This window comes from Nannospalax galili, unplaced genomic scaffold, assembly GCF_000622305.1.
Source record: "Nannospalax galili isolate Female #2095 unplaced genomic scaffold, S.galili_v1.0 scaffold17, whole genome shotgun sequence".
Classification (NCBI taxonomy): domain Eukaryota; kingdom Metazoa; phylum Chordata; class Mammalia; order Rodentia; family Spalacidae; genus Nannospalax; species Nannospalax galili.
In genome coordinates, this window is record NW_008342276.1 from 470,131 (window position 1) to 486,728 (window position 16,598).

Consider the following 16,598-nt stretch of genomic DNA (forward strand, 5'->3'; position numbering starts at 1 on the left):
AATAGGGCCTCTCATTGTATTTTTAAAATGTGGCATTTGGGGAAATATTTCCACAGAAGATTAGTGTTGAATATCTGTATGACTATTTCATTTCATTCCACTAAGGCATACACTGAGTTCATCTTTCAGTTGAATTTCTTTACATTTCCTACTCTTGAATTTCTGAAATTATAAGGCTCCAAATTTCAAAAATTCTACAGGAATTTGGAGATGATAGAATGACTCAACACCTAAAAGGTCTTCAGATCAACGATATTATGTTGACATTTAAAATCAGTATTATAAAAGTACTGAATGCCCTAGGAACAAGTTTCATTTAATTTCTTAGCTAATAAAATACCGATAGCTTGACTCATATTCAAAGTGAACTGACAACTTGTCTTTGGGGTACCCACATAGATCTGCAAGAGGGTCTAAGACTATATAATGAAAGATTACCATGTGATTCACCTTGGAGATATCAGTATATTCAAAACTGTTGTGAACTCAGATGCTCCTAAGAATTTCATTTGCATAAAGACATTCACTAAGTACCTATATATGCTCTGTATAGAGTAGGGAACAGTAAGAGAATAGGCTTCTCCCTGTAGAGCTTATTTTCATTACTGAGTATTAACTAAATCCTGACATTATTAAGTAAGCTTTTTATTTATAGTCTTTATTTCTTGGAAGACTATTTTCTCTATCCAAAGAATATGAAAAGTCTGTTTTCCCAAGGTTTTAAGGAATGGCTCAGATTCCTGGAGAAAATATGTTTGGTCAAATCATCAGGTAGCTAGCTCTAGCTTCCTGTAGTTTGTGTGTTTAGCCTGATCTCCTCATGATTAAGGAAATTAATAAAGGATTTCTTCAAAATCAGTTGCCTCTTTAAAAGAATTGAATTATCTAATTTTACAGCCGTTCACAATATACATGCCCAATACTCACCCACACTCACACGCCCATGCTACCAAACCTGAAGGAGAAGCTGGGTTCTGCTAGTCCAGAAATAAATTAGCTTGCAGCTAACGTCAGAGGATCCAGAAACACTCACTGCAAGTGTGAACACATATCTGATTGCAGGACTGTGTCTTTCCTAGGGCTGACCTTATAAATTAAACAGTGTAAATCTCAAGTAAGTGTTTTCTGAACATTCTGATTCACTGTGAACATTAGGATGGCCTTTAAATTAACATCTAACAATGTTAGCCTACTGTTGGACGTGCCCTGGTTCATTCCTGATGACAGAGAGGACACACACACTGCCACCAACACACAACTTCCAAAAAGAATGGATGGTGGTGATTAACGTCTTTGGATGTATAAGCTCCATCTACAATATCAAACCTACATATGGAATAACACATAAATGGTGAATAAAAGCTGAATATGGTGGCTGACACATGTAGTCCCAACATGTGGGAGGCTAGGGCAAGACCACTGCCAGGAGTTAGAGGCCAACACGGCCTATATAGTGAATTCTAGTTCAGCTTGGACTAAAGAATGGCCTTGTCTAAAAAAATTATTTTTTAATTTTTAAAAAGATAAAATTAAACAGCGCCTTTTTACTTTGTTGCTCAAAGGCCTAATAACACTATAGCTGCAAAAAACACTCAGACCTGCACATTATAATTTCAAGCCTTTACTAAATGATTCCCAGCTATAACCAAGTCTCAGTTGAAATACTCCTTCCTCAGGGAAGTGCTTCCTCACCCCCCTTTATTAAACTGTGTGGTTTCTATGTTTACTTCAAACACACTGCTCTTTCATTCCCCTCTTAGGACACTCACCACTCAGGATGATCTGTGAAGTACCTTGTTTTCTTTATTAAATTCTAAGTTCCGTGTGGGCACTGAGTACACCTAGCTTATTTAGCCTTGTATACACAACGCTTGATATAATGCACATTTCTGAAATTAATTAAGGAATGAACAAATAAATTGAACAAGTATATATAACCTAAATTCATCTCTAGAATATATGAAAGATAAGCTGGATAAACTAAGGCCTATAAAAAGAATAAAGTCAAAGTAAAAGGAAAATGTGAATGTTCCCTGACTCCATTTTTGAGTCTGAAAGAACATTTTTTATCTGCCTACAGGGCGTAAGTACACAACCAAAACTTGTATAGTATAGAAAGCTCACCTTTAGGTTCTTTTTCCTATGTCCATTGAGAATGCTGCCCAACTGTGAAATGGGAAGAATGTCCATTCTCATTTAAAGAGAAAAATGAGCAACATCTTCCCAAACTGATTGTCTCCAGACAATAAAATGCATTGTAATAGCATCTTTAATTTGGGAGCCATTGCCTCAGTGAATATGGGATGCAGAGTCACATTGGCCATGGCATGTAAATGGATTATACTAAATTAGTAAATGTATTATTAGCTTCACTTGGAATGTTAAAATGCACTCAGCAAAGGGGTTAAAACAGTTATGAAACATGAGGGCATGCAATCAAATTAAAATCTAAATTATCACAGCTATGAAGATATCCTCTGCAGTTCTACAGGTGATTATGTCATTGTCCTGTAAATGCGCAAGGCATCAGATACAACCCCATCAGTTCCTGCATCACCCTCTGGGCTCTGTGATTCTCCTGATATTCTGGCTTCTAGATGGCTTACCTGTAGTGTCTGGAAATCTCTTCTTCCACCTGGGTAATAAAATCACATTTGGTGCACGAGTGATCTTTGCTTTCCTTGACAGCCTGCTGGCCCTCGGATCCTAGCAGATGATTTGCTTCTTGTTTGACATCGGATCCTTGGGACTCATGCACGGTCTCATAGTGAAAGAGGAGCACATCTACATCGGGGGTGGAGAAGGAACACTGGTGGCACTGGTGTTTGACTCTTGAGCTTCCAGCTGCCCCAGGAGACAAGTGCAACAGCAGGAGTGCACAATGGGAACAATTACTCTTTCTACAAGCAAAAGGATAAGTAATTTCTCCAAGGTGCTTTTCTGGGCTACAAAGACCTCTGGGACAGAATGGACAGTGCTTAATGGTACACTTGTGGATGTTATGTTGCTGTTGATAATGACGGAGAAGTGGCCCCACTACAATCACATCAGGGCCATGGCTTTTGGAATAACGAAAGTCACAGAACTGACAGTTATAGCTTGTTACCATATTATCTTCTGCTCCCTTGCTGGGGAAGTCCTTCTTTTTAGACCCACTAGAGCCCTTTTCTGGCTTGGTCATTGGCTCCCCTTCTGCACTTTTGGCTAGATCATTCTGATTGATGACAGAGCCTCTGGGAAGCTTGTCATTCAACTCTGGATTAAGGCCTCCTGACTGCACTGCTCCATGCTGCTTGCCATAATGTTCCAGCAGCTTAAGTGGGCTGGACGACTCACAGCTGAAACTACAAAATTTACACCAGTAGTAACTGGTGGCCTCTGTACCATTTTGCCTTGAGGAATCAAGGGGTTTAATGGGCACTGAGTAGCCAACAGGCGTGTCATCTCCCGCCTTGACTGTTATCTTGTCCTGCCACTTTCCTAAGTCTCCAGAGTCACTGGCTCGAAGTGCAGGGATAGATTTGTTAGAGTTCTTCTCAGAAGGTTTGGCACCCTCAGAGGAGGGGAGAGAAGCTTTTATTTTGTTCGGGTGAGTCTGAAGAAAGTGTTGTTCTAGTTCAGTTGAGGAGTTTCCCATATAAGTGAAATTGCAGAATTTACAGCGGAAATACTTGGTGTTTCCTTGGCAATCTGGAGTTTTCCGTCCAATGCCGATGAAAGTTCCACCCGAAGTGACCTACAGCATAGAAGAGAAAGATGTTACTTTAAACGTGTTGTAAATTTGCTAGGTTCTCTGTGGGTGTGGGGTACTGCCAGGTATTCCCATCAAAAACAATACATTTTCTGCTTCTTAGGAAATCACTTGAAGTAAAGAGCCAAATAAACAAACAAACCAACATAAAAAAGTCCTCATTTTGCAACATGGACTATTTGGGGGCTTCATCTTCTGCCAAGGGATGAAAGTATGCAATATGAGCTCTGTAACCAATCCAAAGCACTGAATTGTGTATATCTCTATATAGAGAGATAGATACATATTTAAGAAAACAATTTCCACCTGAGCAGGCATCTCCACTACCTCCTTCAAATCACATTCCTTTAGAAAGATTCAAATCACATGGGGTTCCCTTTTGAAAACGTAAGAGTTGCTGTGAAGACCAGTGCCTCTGAGATGACATAATGCAGAGGTTCTCCAAGGAAATGTAAAGTTCAGTCCCTACAGCAGTGAGGTTGCAGACAAACAGGTCTAAGTTTTATATAATTAAAACACAGGCTCTAAAAAGACCATATATCTCCAATACTGTAGTGTCCACCAGTAACTAAGGGAGATAACCAGCTACTGTTCTAACTTGATGGATAAATTTGTTTTCACCCCCTATCTAGAAGCCTTTGAGAGGGAACTGACACTGATTCTAACCACACCAACAGCTATCGAAATACCTGAAAGCAAATCCTGAATCCATCAGTCTCGAGTCCAGCTTTCAAAGACAAAAGAAAAATAAGGAGAAGCCCTTGTCAAGAAAGTCCAATGGACTCTCATATGAACATTTGAAAACTGCTCTGTTCTGACTTTTTTCTAGTTCCCCTTCTAACACTGGTAATGCTACTTACTCTTGTCTTTACTTCTCCTTCACAGCTTCTGTTCATGACTCAAGGACTTTCTTTTCCCCTTAGAGATAAGAATTATGCAATTTGAGAGTCTTTTAGATAGACCCACTGAAGGAGTACTCCAACTGCTTCACCCTGAATCCCTGTTCAACATGGAAGAAGCCAGAGCGGTCTGTGTCCCTATTCCCTATTGACAATTTGGGTAACCTCTTCAGAGGATGGTGTGATTGGAATAGGAGGTAGGAATTGGCTAGGCAGTTAGGGTAAAAAGACCCCAAAGAAAAGTAACTAGTTTCTTGGCTAAAAGTCAAAATGTCCTTGGGCCTCTGAGCAACATAGTCTGTTCCAAAGGCCAAAGAAATCAAAAGTATTTGGGGGCTTATAGCTAGTCCTTAAAAGGTTTTAGGGTTACCTCTTCAGAGGAGGGAATGTTAGAGTAGCCAAAAGCCCCATAAAAATAAATAAATCAATCAAAGAAGAAGAAAAAGTACATGAAGTTAACAGAAAAAAGTGATGGGGCGATATGGGAGGGGTTGGAGGGGAGGGAGTGGGCATGGATTTATCAAAACACCTTATATGCATGTATGAAATTCTCAATAAATTATTTATTTTAAAAAACATCATATTGTGTAACACTAACCTTAAAATAAAATGAAAGAAAATGACCATATAGCAAGCATGGCTTCTGATAGAAACCTAATCATGTACAAAGAAACTGAAAATAAAATGGAGTGTAGCAAGGACACTGAGACCGTGTAAAGAATTTTAGTTTTTCTCAGTTACAGACAACTGAATGGAAGAAAACTTGTGAAGGCTTTATGTCCTTAAGGGTTATCCAATATCAGTCCCTATCTCCTCCCATGAGTAAGTCATGGACATGGTTAAATGTTAAAACAAGGCAATCCCCCCTTTAAAATCTCTACAGTTCTGCTTTCTTTCCAAAATTTGAAGTTAAATAGTAGTCTAGGCCTGGTGGCATACAATGGTCATCCCAGCACTCAGAAGACTGAGGACAGAGAGGTCAAGACCAACCTGAGTTACACATGTAAGATCAAGTATCAAAAGAGGAAAGGTAAAAAAGAAGGAAGAAGGGAGCGAGAGAGGGAGGGAGGGAGAGAGGGAGGGAGGGAGAAAGGGACAATCAGACATCAAAGGACACTATCTACAAGCATTCCTCTCTTCTCAGTCTGTACCTCAAAGACAGGTCAACGAAGGACCATAACCGAGCAACCAAAACTCGTGATTTAAAATTTAATTTTTGTCTCAAGTCCTCCAAAAAAAGAGATATTTTCCTCCCAAATATCAGTCCATTTTTTAATTTTTCCAGCAACCAGATGTAATATATAAAGCAAGTAGCAAAACTGTGTTCCACCTTCTTCAGCAGCTGCTCAAAAATGACATGTGTGATCACTGCTCATATCCAAATCACTCCATGAGAAAGTCTCAGGCTTCTCAAAATCACTTAAAGCCTCTGCTTAAAATGCAAATTATATTCTGTACTGCATTCAAGATTTCTGTATCTCTACTGCATAGGACTGAGATGGAAGTTTACATTTGCTTCTTAAAGAGAGGTAGGACCTTGATCAAGCTACTTAACCTCTCCGACCAACAGCTTCCTCAGTTGGGGTAACATTGCAGTTCCAGGAAATAAACATTATCACAAAAAACAACTTCATACTGACTTACATTTACATAATAGTTTATGAAGGTATCCACAGTCTTAACCAAAAGATAATAATGAGTTATTTCAGAATGTGTATATATTCCTTCCCAAGCATAAAATTTCAGTCAATGAAAGCACCCACCACAGAACCAAGAAAGTTAAAAATGGACCCTCCTGGCCAGCAATCCCTGAGTCAATAGTTTGAAAGTTAGCCAAAGTCAAACCCTTGAGAATTTTTACCTAGCATATGACTGAAACAGCTAAAAGTCATGAAAAATGATTAGGCTGCAAAACTTCTACATGGGCTTTCCAATTTACTAAAAGTGGGAAAAAACTTTATTTTCAATAAACAATAGAATTAAATTGGCTGCTGTTACCAAGCTCTTTGTTCTGTAATTTAAGCTTATATCAAATGGTAAATTCAGAAGTATCTACTGTTTTTTATAATTTAAGCAAATACAGCGTACAAAATCTAGACATGAAGATTTGTTTGTTTTAGCTCAGAGATCCTCAGCTTCCTTAATATAAAAAGCTTTGAACTTCTGCTTAAGCAAGTAAGATTCCTGAGAAACTACCACAGATCATTGTTATTTTCTGATTTTGCAATTTTTGAGTCCCATGTGCCATGACCACACTAAAAGAGGGAAACATTAGCACACATTCTGATGAAATCTCTACACATATGATTTTTAAGTAAGTTTGAACTATCTTGAGGCTTAACAGCAACCCTTTAGAGCTGTTTTAATTTAACCATACAAAAGATGAGTTTGTGAAAAAAATCAATAAAGCACTTTGTTCTAATATTAATTAAGCTATGAAGGGCTGCATCGAGTCTTTTGACATTGTCACAGTAACAATGTGTTTCAAAGCTGTATTTCTTTACGTAAGGAAGAAACTCTGATAACCTCACCATCTAGTATGCTTTAGTGACTACTAAATACTTGAAGTAAGGTACATTCCTATTATTGACAGTTATATCATATTCAATACAAACAGCTAATAAAACTCATGAACCTTATTAAACATAACAGCAATAGCTTTGATTTTTCTATAGATTACATATGTCTCCTTGGTTAATATTAGTAAATCATATTGGTATCATATGGTACCGAAAGCAAAAATAAACCAGGTATGGGAGAAAGAGGCAGGCAGATCTCTTTGAGTTCAAGGCCAGCCTGGTCTACATAGGAAGTTATAGTCCAGCCATTGCTACACAGTAAGACACTGTCTCAAAAAGGAAAGAAAAAAAAAAAGGAAATGTGACATTGGAATCAAACATTATAAAAGACAACTGAGGAGTAAAGCATAATTACTTAGTGTTCATTTCATTTTCTGTTTCTCTAAAAGAAGATATAAACACTGCATTTAATACATGTATGCATATTGCAATTAAATATAACTGATATACACCATTTGAGCACCTCATAAAACAAAACAGAATTTAGTAAGAGGTACTATCCATGCCTTCTGACCACATTTCATTTATTTTCATAACCTATAAGTCTTAGTTTTGATCCTTAATGGTTAAAAACAAATAACCTGAAAGAAAGAATAGTTACGCAAACTAACTGTTTACAGCAACAATTTATTAAAACTTATTGCCAGGAAAGAGTTCTTGCACATTGAATTACTAAAAAGTTTCCAAATGGTTGAATCCAGCAATGAGAAGGGAAAAAAATATTTTTTTCCTAGTTGTGACTACACTAAAAAGATCAAAAGCAGAATATAGTTTTCCATCTTTCTCCTTTGGCTAACCAGCACTTGAAATTATAACCCATTAACCCAGTAAGTATTTTAAATAAATATCACATTTAAAAAATTATATAGCTGTAAGTTCTTCTTGAAGCAAAAATTACATGTATTCATTTATCCACTCAGTAGTTACTGAGTATTTGGCTTGGGTCAGGCTCAGTGATAGACATTAGACTATAAAGTGAACAAAATAGACTATCTCTTTGCCTCAAGACATTTTAAGATGAAAAATTGTAGATAAAATTCTTTATTCAACTATAGTTACTTCTGCTTGCATTTATCTGCTCCTAGAGGAAGCTCTTCTCTGAATCAAATTCTATGAATAGACACATTATATATTCTCTTAGAACTTGTTTTGTCTCTCTAGGAATGTAAGTAATATTGTGTACTTTACCTTTTCATTGGATTATTACAAGGATCAAGTGAGAACTCTAAAACTGTGCTCTCCAATAGAATTTTCCAAGTTGATAAAAATATTCTATATTCTTTTCTATAATATAAGAATGGGCTGTTGGAGTAGGGACAGTGAAAACAAAGAACTGATACTTTAAATTTAACTTAATTTTTTCCTAATTTTTCATTACTTTAACTTTAATTAACTAAAATCTAAAGAACTACATATGCTGAGGAAACACCAGATTAGGCAGTCCACTGCAGTGTAACAGTCACAAGATAGAATATTAGTTAATAAAAGGAGTCATCCAAGTAAATTTCTCCTCTCAGTATGATAAAGAAATTAAACAGGTGAAGGATGGTGCCATCAGTGACAAATTCAACAGACTGTTGAACCAGCGTTCTTAGCCACAAGTGAAAAGATCCCATTTTGCTGTCGCTAAGCTAATACTCTTTTCATATTCTTTCTACACTACAAGAAGAATGTTACTAATATTTAGCAGTTTGTAAGGGCTTCAAGTATGTTGGTTGAAAGAATAAATGAGACATGAGCACTGGCAGAAATTTCTCTCTAACACCCCTGAGTCACCTGGAATAAAAAGTCATAGTAATTCACAGCAATGTTATCATTGACTTGATTTTGCAAAAAGTCCTACCTGGATATCTTCTATGAAACAATTGAGTATAGAATCACACAAGAGTCAGTTACAATTACACAGAAAAATCCAACCCAAGTAAGACAATGGGGAAAAAGAAAACAGATTTTAAGTTGTCTTTTCCCTAATGACAATGGTGGACTTTCATTCTATTTTAACTGCAGTTTTGAAACTTCATAGTTTTAGAAACTATTCCTCCTGTGTAGTACTTTCTGTGGGTTTCAGTTATAAGTACTTATTTACCTTTTAACAGAAATATTTCATGATAGAGGTTAAAGAAGAGAAAAAGTTTGCTCTTTCAGGTTCTTAAACCTGAATTCATTCTTTCCTTCTAAAAATACGTAGAAAAATCTAATAAAAATAATATCTAAAATAATGTCAAAGGAAAATATGTCTAAAGCCTCAGAATTTTTAAAATGACACTTTAGCACATGTACTTATTTTCAATACAGCAAAAAGGAGTTGTTTGAACTAAACACAAACTCGTCCTCAGATGTGGTTCATTTTCAAGTACTATAATTGATAGTAACAGAGACAATTATAAGAGTACTAATTTGAGAAGACTTGAGGTTATGGGCTGATAGTCAAAAAAGCAAAACCTTAAAAATAAAAGGCTAAGCCATTAAATGAAGATCACCTTTAAAATACTGAAGTTTCAGAGTACTTGGAGAACTCTGGAAGGGCTGATGTAGGCTGTGAACACCTGTAGCCAGAATGAACTAATACACATAAGGACTGCTCCTGCAGCACACTGCCGCAAAAGCACATTCCAGAAGACAGAGTGCACTGCGGGCAAGGCAGAGAGTAAATGTTTAATGTTTTCAGCATCGAATCTAATCATGTGGCAGTTTTCTCGTGCTGCACATGGCTTATTCCTGCAGCCTGTTCTTATCAGTGTCACAATAATAAATCCAGTAAATTCCTTTTGTATTTGGATTTATAAGAGCCAACCAACTGGAGAGTGGTCAAAATTTAAGTGTTCTATAGGGCACATTTTGAAGAAAACTATTGCCAATTCTTCATTTTGTATTTTTTTTGGGGGGGGAGGGGGTTGAGACAGGGTCTCCCTGTAGCCCCAGCTGTCCTGGATTCACTATGGAGACCAGGCTGACCTCGAACTCACAGAGATCTGCCTGCCTCTGCCTCCCAAGTGCTGGGATTAAAGGCGTGCAACACCACGCCTGGCTCATTTTGTACATTTTAAAAACAAATATTGGGGATTATAGAAAAAAATAGCTTACTTAAAAACAATTTTCTAATTTCATTCAGTATAACTCTGAACTAGTTTCTCTATGGTCTTCTGTTATCTGAGATGACAGAATTCCAATGGGTCATGAGTTCAGCTTCAAAAACATGGAAGCTGAGTTGGAGAGAAAGAACTCAGTAGGTAAGAGTGCTGACTGGCCAAGCAGGAGTACCTGAGTGAAAATCCCTAGCACACACGCAGAAACTCAGATATAGCTGCATTTATGCCTATAACCCCAGCATGGAAGGTCTTCTTTGGAAGAAAGAAATATAGAAGAATCTCTAGAGCTTGCTGACTACCAGCCTAGCTCCAGATTCAATAAGAGACCCTGTTTCAAAGGCAAAAGGTACAGAATGATGTTCTCTGAGGGTGTACTGGCAGAACATACCCACACACACACATGCTATACAACATACAAACATACACACACCCCACAAAATATATAAACTAATAAATAAATGAATATTGAAATAAAATTTGAGGGCTGGAGAGATGGCTCACTGGTTAAGAACATTGATTGCTCTTCCAGAACACCTGGGTTCAAATCCCAGCACCCACACTGTGGCTAACAACCATCCATAACTCTAGTTCCAGGGGATCCAACTCTCTCTTCTGACGTCCAAAAGCATTGCATGACAAGGATACACCTACATACATGCAGGCAATACATGCATGCACATAAAATAGTAATAATAATAATAATATAAAATAATAAATAAAATAAAATTTGGAAGTCACGCTTTTATGGGAAAAGAGAAAATTGAGTGTAACTACACTGTAAGGCAAGATGTATTTCATATGGCACACTCCTACATGCTTCATGCTCTCACTACTGGTCCATAATGGAGATCAGAAAGAATCACATGTGTGTTGAAATAAGATCTTGGGCCTGGATATGTAACTCACTGTAGTGCATTTGCCTAGTATGCACAAAGCTCTAGCTTTGATCCTCAGCACTTACAAAGCAAGAGGAAAAGAAAAGAAAGGAGAAAAAGGGAGGGGAGGGGAGGGAAGGGGAGATTCAAATAGGAAAACAGTTTAGTCCCTGAAAGTGTAAGATAACTTTCTCCCCGACAGGGTGCTTTATGCCACTCCTACTATGGGAGAATCAGGAATACAAGAAATGACAGTTCAGAATCCCAAAATGTCTGTGGTTTAGCACAAAAAGCTACACTTTGGGATAGATAGGAAGCTCAGTGGTTGAGAATGTGTACTGCTCTTGCAGAGGACCTGATTCAGTTCCTAGAACACAGGTGATTCTAGCTCCTGAAAATCTGATGGCTTCTCCGGGCCTCTGAGGGCACCTGCACACAGAGATACCCAACATAAACACAAATCCAAGTCCATAATTAAAAAGAGTAAAATAAAAATTCATTTTTAGATGAAAAAAGTAGTTGAATATGTGTTTCTGCTGAGAAAGGTGACTTGTTCTGTGGCAACAGAGGAAAGACCACTTAACCCAGATTAAGAAGGTCAGCACACGGTTCCCAAAATGGCACAGGAGCGAGGACGGACAGGCAAGCTGACATCTGAAGAGCCCCAAGGGCAGTGCTCATGGAAAGGCAGCTCAGGCTCAAGAATCACCAGCAGAAGTAGAAATGGGAGTGGAGAATGAAAGCCCTTCTCAGGAAGTGTGGAGGTTTTTCTAAAGCTGAAGAAAGGAAAGGACACGGGAAATGAAAAATAGTGACAAAATCAGGAAACCTAGAACAGAAAGGAACAGGAAGAGAGGAGACGGAGAAAGAAATGAAAATGGCAGGGAAGAGTGAAAGGAAGGAGGAGAGAAGACAAGAGGAAGAAAGAAGTGAAGAGAAAAAATAATGCAAGAAAGTAGCAGGGGGCCAGGAGAAAGCTGAGCTGGTAACAAGCCTGATGACTTGAGAGGATTCTGTAGATGTGCTAGTACCCATCTGTAATTCCACACAGATGGCAAGATGGAAGGCTAAGTCAGGAGAAACACCCAGAAGCTATTGGGCTAGCTAGCCTAGAGCACTCAGCCCAGGAACAGAAACAAGACAAACCCTGCTTCAACAGGGTGGAAGGTGAGAGCCAACTTCTGAAAGTTTCCCACTGACACCTTCATATACAAGCCATAGCACATGTGTACCTACACACACACACACACACACACACACACAATAAATTTTCTAAAAATAAATTAATCTGAATTTACTAAATCAACATAATTAGTAGTGACACCAAAATGAAAAAAGGAAGGACTGAATGATCTTGCAACCGTTTGAGGTGAAATAATATCAGACAGAAATCCAAAGCAATGCCAATATTTTCAACCTCAACTGACTAAACCTCTTCCTATGGAAGAAAGTAGGTCAAGAAAGCTATTCTAAGAACTTTGGTTTTACATGTGTTGGGTTAGAAGTGGCAATGGACAATCGAGGTGGGGCCACCCATTAGCTGGAAAAACAGGTCTTGGAGCAGATCATTTATTACAGGATTCCCAAATATGTTACTGGACACATGAAAGAATTCATGTGTTCTTTAATCTTTCATCAACGGATGATCTAAATATGAAAGGGGAAATGCTAGAAAGGTAGACAACTGGAATTCTCAAGCGCCTCACTGCACCCCACACTTTTCTCACTTAGAGAACCCAGTGAAATCACAAAGCTTTCAGCACAGTTGGGGTGTGCAGCTTACTCAAATTAAACACTCCAAAGGCATTTCTATTTGTTTTCTACCTCCACACCCATCCCTGCTTTTAATGTAGGCAGAGGGTAAAACCTTAATTACACACCCTTGGAGAACATAAGCGGGAACTGGGTGCATCTCCTTAACATCTAGTCTTTACAGAAAAACCAACTGAAGTGTGCCTAGCAACTAGAAGAGCAGAATACAACTCTCAACCATCCATAAGATTATAAATTCTTGAAACAAGATTTCTGAAGAGGCTATGAAAGAAATCAAACGCATGCATGAAACATCCCTTAACTTGAGAATAAAAACATTGCATTCTTAATTGAGTAAGTTAAAATTGGTCCTGTACTGTGTCAGAACTGGTTTCTGTAGCGAAAGAATCAGTGGAAATGAATCACAGTAATTAAAAAAGAGACAAATCAACACATTTAATTTTCTTTTCAGTGATTTCAATTATAAGCCTAGTAAATTCCAATAAGGCAGTATAATACTACATGGATTAGATAACAGATCATTTCAAAGCAATCACAAATGTCTCCGTATTTAAAATGATTCAGGATGTGCATCAAACAGCCCAGGAGCCATTGGTCCTGTCTTTCACTGCTTTTCTATTTGCAGTAAATGCAGTTTCCCTTTGAGAAAGCAGTGTACCCCAGTGGTTGTGAGGCCAGGCTTCAGTCTATCATGGTTGCATCCTATCTGGCTTGGTTATGCAACCCTATGCTCTTGGGTATGTTACTTTAATCCTTTTATGCCTGTTTCCTCTTTATTTTCTAATGGACATAATGGTAGTGTCTGCATCAAGGGATTTTTATGAAGATGAGTTGATTAATGCACATAAAGAACTCAAGGCCACATAGGCAATAAGAAGCCCTTAATAAATGCTAGCTATTATTAGACATAAATCTAAAATTGGGGGAGGAAAGCTATGTGCAATATTTATTATGTAAACTGAAAGATGATGAAATATGGAGCAACTTAAAATACTGAAAGCATAGAGGCTACATTTGACTTTCAATTAAAATTAAATGAGTTTGAGATGCTGAAAATGTATAGATTTTAGAATTTGAAATCACAGGATTAAGAACTCAAGCAGTGTACAGACGAATGATTCTTGGAACTAGACTTCATGAAGGAAACCAGAAAATGAAAGGATACTGCTCTCTCTCCAAACTTTCCTAGGGTTGGCATGCTCACTGTGTATCTGTATTTCCAACAGCTGCAAGTACACTGTAATTACAATGACCCAAGAAATAAAAAGCACTGAACAATCTGCCGACTTGATATGGTTAGCAGAGCAGGCCGTTTGGGAGATAAAACTTTTATTAAGAGTTGAATGAGGCTGAATTTGATTGGATGCATTGATAATTATGCTTTTTCTCTTCCAAACATTCTGCCTTGAAAGAAAGACTGATATTCTAGAAAATGATATTTGTTCTTTAAGGAATAGCAAACAAACCAAAAATCAAAGAGGGGTGGACATTTATCATACCACTCTCATGTTAACACAGTCAAATGGAGATTTAACTGCTAGGCAGGTAAATGGATTAGTGAGGATGGTCAAACTTCTCTTCCTGGGGGGTTACATTATCCAGCTCAGCCATCTCCACTGATGAAAATAACCTGGGAAATGCCAGAACTTTGCTTTGCTTTATGGCCTTGGGGTGAGCATATGTTTTGTTTTGCACACTTTATTACTTGTTAAAGAGATACAGCTCTGAAAATAAGTCTAGATTCATATGCCAAACATTCTCTGTACTCCATAGACAGTCTGAATTGATTAAAGTCTCATTCACCAGGTTTTCTAAAATGCAATTGTCCTCAACTCAGAAAAACAAAGAAACAGAACCTGCTAAGACTACAACTTCCCTTCTACTCCAGATCAAAGGACACTGTGAGGCAAAAAATAAATATTTGGAAGCAAAATTCAAGACAAGTCAAAAAAAAACCACAATTAAATTAATGTTCCTGTTTTTTTTTTGTTTTTTTTTTTTTTCAAATTTTTTTCCAGCCCAAACTGTAATTCCCCTGGTTAAAGGAATATATTGCTATATGCTAAGGATCTATAAAGCTCTTAAAGTTAAATATGTTGAAAATACAAATACAAAGGAGAATTTCCTGTCACTACAATCTGCTCTTCCTGTTTCAAGCATGCCAAATTGTGCAACTCTGATAAAAATATTTATAAAGCAGAAATGTGGAAGATAGTCCCTGGTAAGCCATGAAAGTGAGTCTTCCATTAAACTTGGGAATTCACTAAAGGCTAAACTGAAGGTCCTCACTAGAATCCAGTAGCTATTCTCTGGAAGTCCTGAATAATGAACAATAGAAGAGATCTCCTAACATGGAAAGGTATTGTGTACATCTTGCACTTTTATCAACTTGGGATAGTGTAAACACTTTCCCGTGGGAAGCACAACTTGACAGGACTCCTAATTTTATAACCTGATCTGAGAGCTAAAAGCTCCCCATAAAGATGATGCAAACGCCCTAATGCACAGCACATTAAGCCCTAATGAAACAGCAAGGTCCGCGTTGTTAATACAGGCCTTCATTCAGAGATGGTTTAAATATAAGCATAATAAGGCAGATTAAAAAGAAAGAGGCTGTAATTACTTTTTTAAGAACTCAATCTCTTGTCCTATTATTGGTCTACATGTGAGCCTCAAAGGCTGAACACAGATAGTAAAAATTACATGAGGTCTGACCAATCATGCCATATCCATTACTTTAAAACATGTAGGCAAAATAATTGATAAAAATACAGAAAAAAACAGAAAACTGGGAAGTTACCATCCCGGTCCAGTTAATTCTCTCTAAGCAACTTGAGTTGTTTTATTTTTAATTTTTGTCATTTTGCTAGATTTGGTTTTTGTCTTTGTGGGTGTTTGTTGTGTTTTGTTTTGCTTTGTTTGTTTTGTTTTGTTTTGTTTAAGAGACAGCTTCTTTTCTGTTTCCAGTGCGTGCTGCAAGACGCATGGCGAGAATCTTCTCAGACCAAGAAAAGGGAGCTGTGGTTTTACAATGGTTAAAGGTGACCATCACTGTACTGTTGTTTTTCCATCTACTTCTCAGTAAAAAGAAGTCTTTTCCACCATTTTTATAAAAATCTATAATTCCTTGGTCAGTTATTGGTACTCTATTTATATGCAAAAGTGAATATTATCAGTGTAATTTTTATAATATTTAATTTACAAATGTTCCTCTATATGTTATAAATTTTAAGTTTATAATTTATATTCAAATCTGAGAATTTGCTTAAATTTATTTAATCTTACAAACTGGATGTCTTGTATTTTCATTAAAGTCTGTTCAATTTATTTAAAACCATCCATGTCAAACCAAACTGTAGATCAAAGCCACAGAGTTCTTTAAGTCTTTTCTTCTGTTCCTTTTTCTTGGCCTAAAATGTCATAAATCTATCATTAACTGCCAACTGTTCTGAATGTTTTTAAAAGCCAGTTTAATTGAAAAGATTAATGAACTGTTCAGCCATTTCTGCCACTGGCTTAAATTATAAATTGTTATGAATAATTTCTGAATTGAATGCTCATAATAGTGATATTTACCAACAAACTTTATAAAAATATACACAAGCCATTAACTTATTACATGCATTATATAT

General features: G+C 37.2%; 1 protein-coding gene across 8 annotated transcripts in view; it reads right to left on the reverse strand.

The window, feature by feature from the left end:
* Positions 1-16,598, reverse strand: part of Trps1 (transcriptional repressor GATA binding 1) — a 248,156-nt gene that overhangs the window by 184,056 nt on the left and 47,502 nt on the right. For all 8 annotated transcript variants that reach the window (XM_008837958.3, XM_029565853.1, XM_029565855.1 and 5 more), the window contains one exon: positions 2,607-3,736. In XM_008837958.3, the coding sequence (XP_008836180.1) occupies positions 2,607-3,736 (1,130 nt within the window). The remainder of the gene's footprint in view (positions 1-2,606; positions 3,737-16,598) is intronic.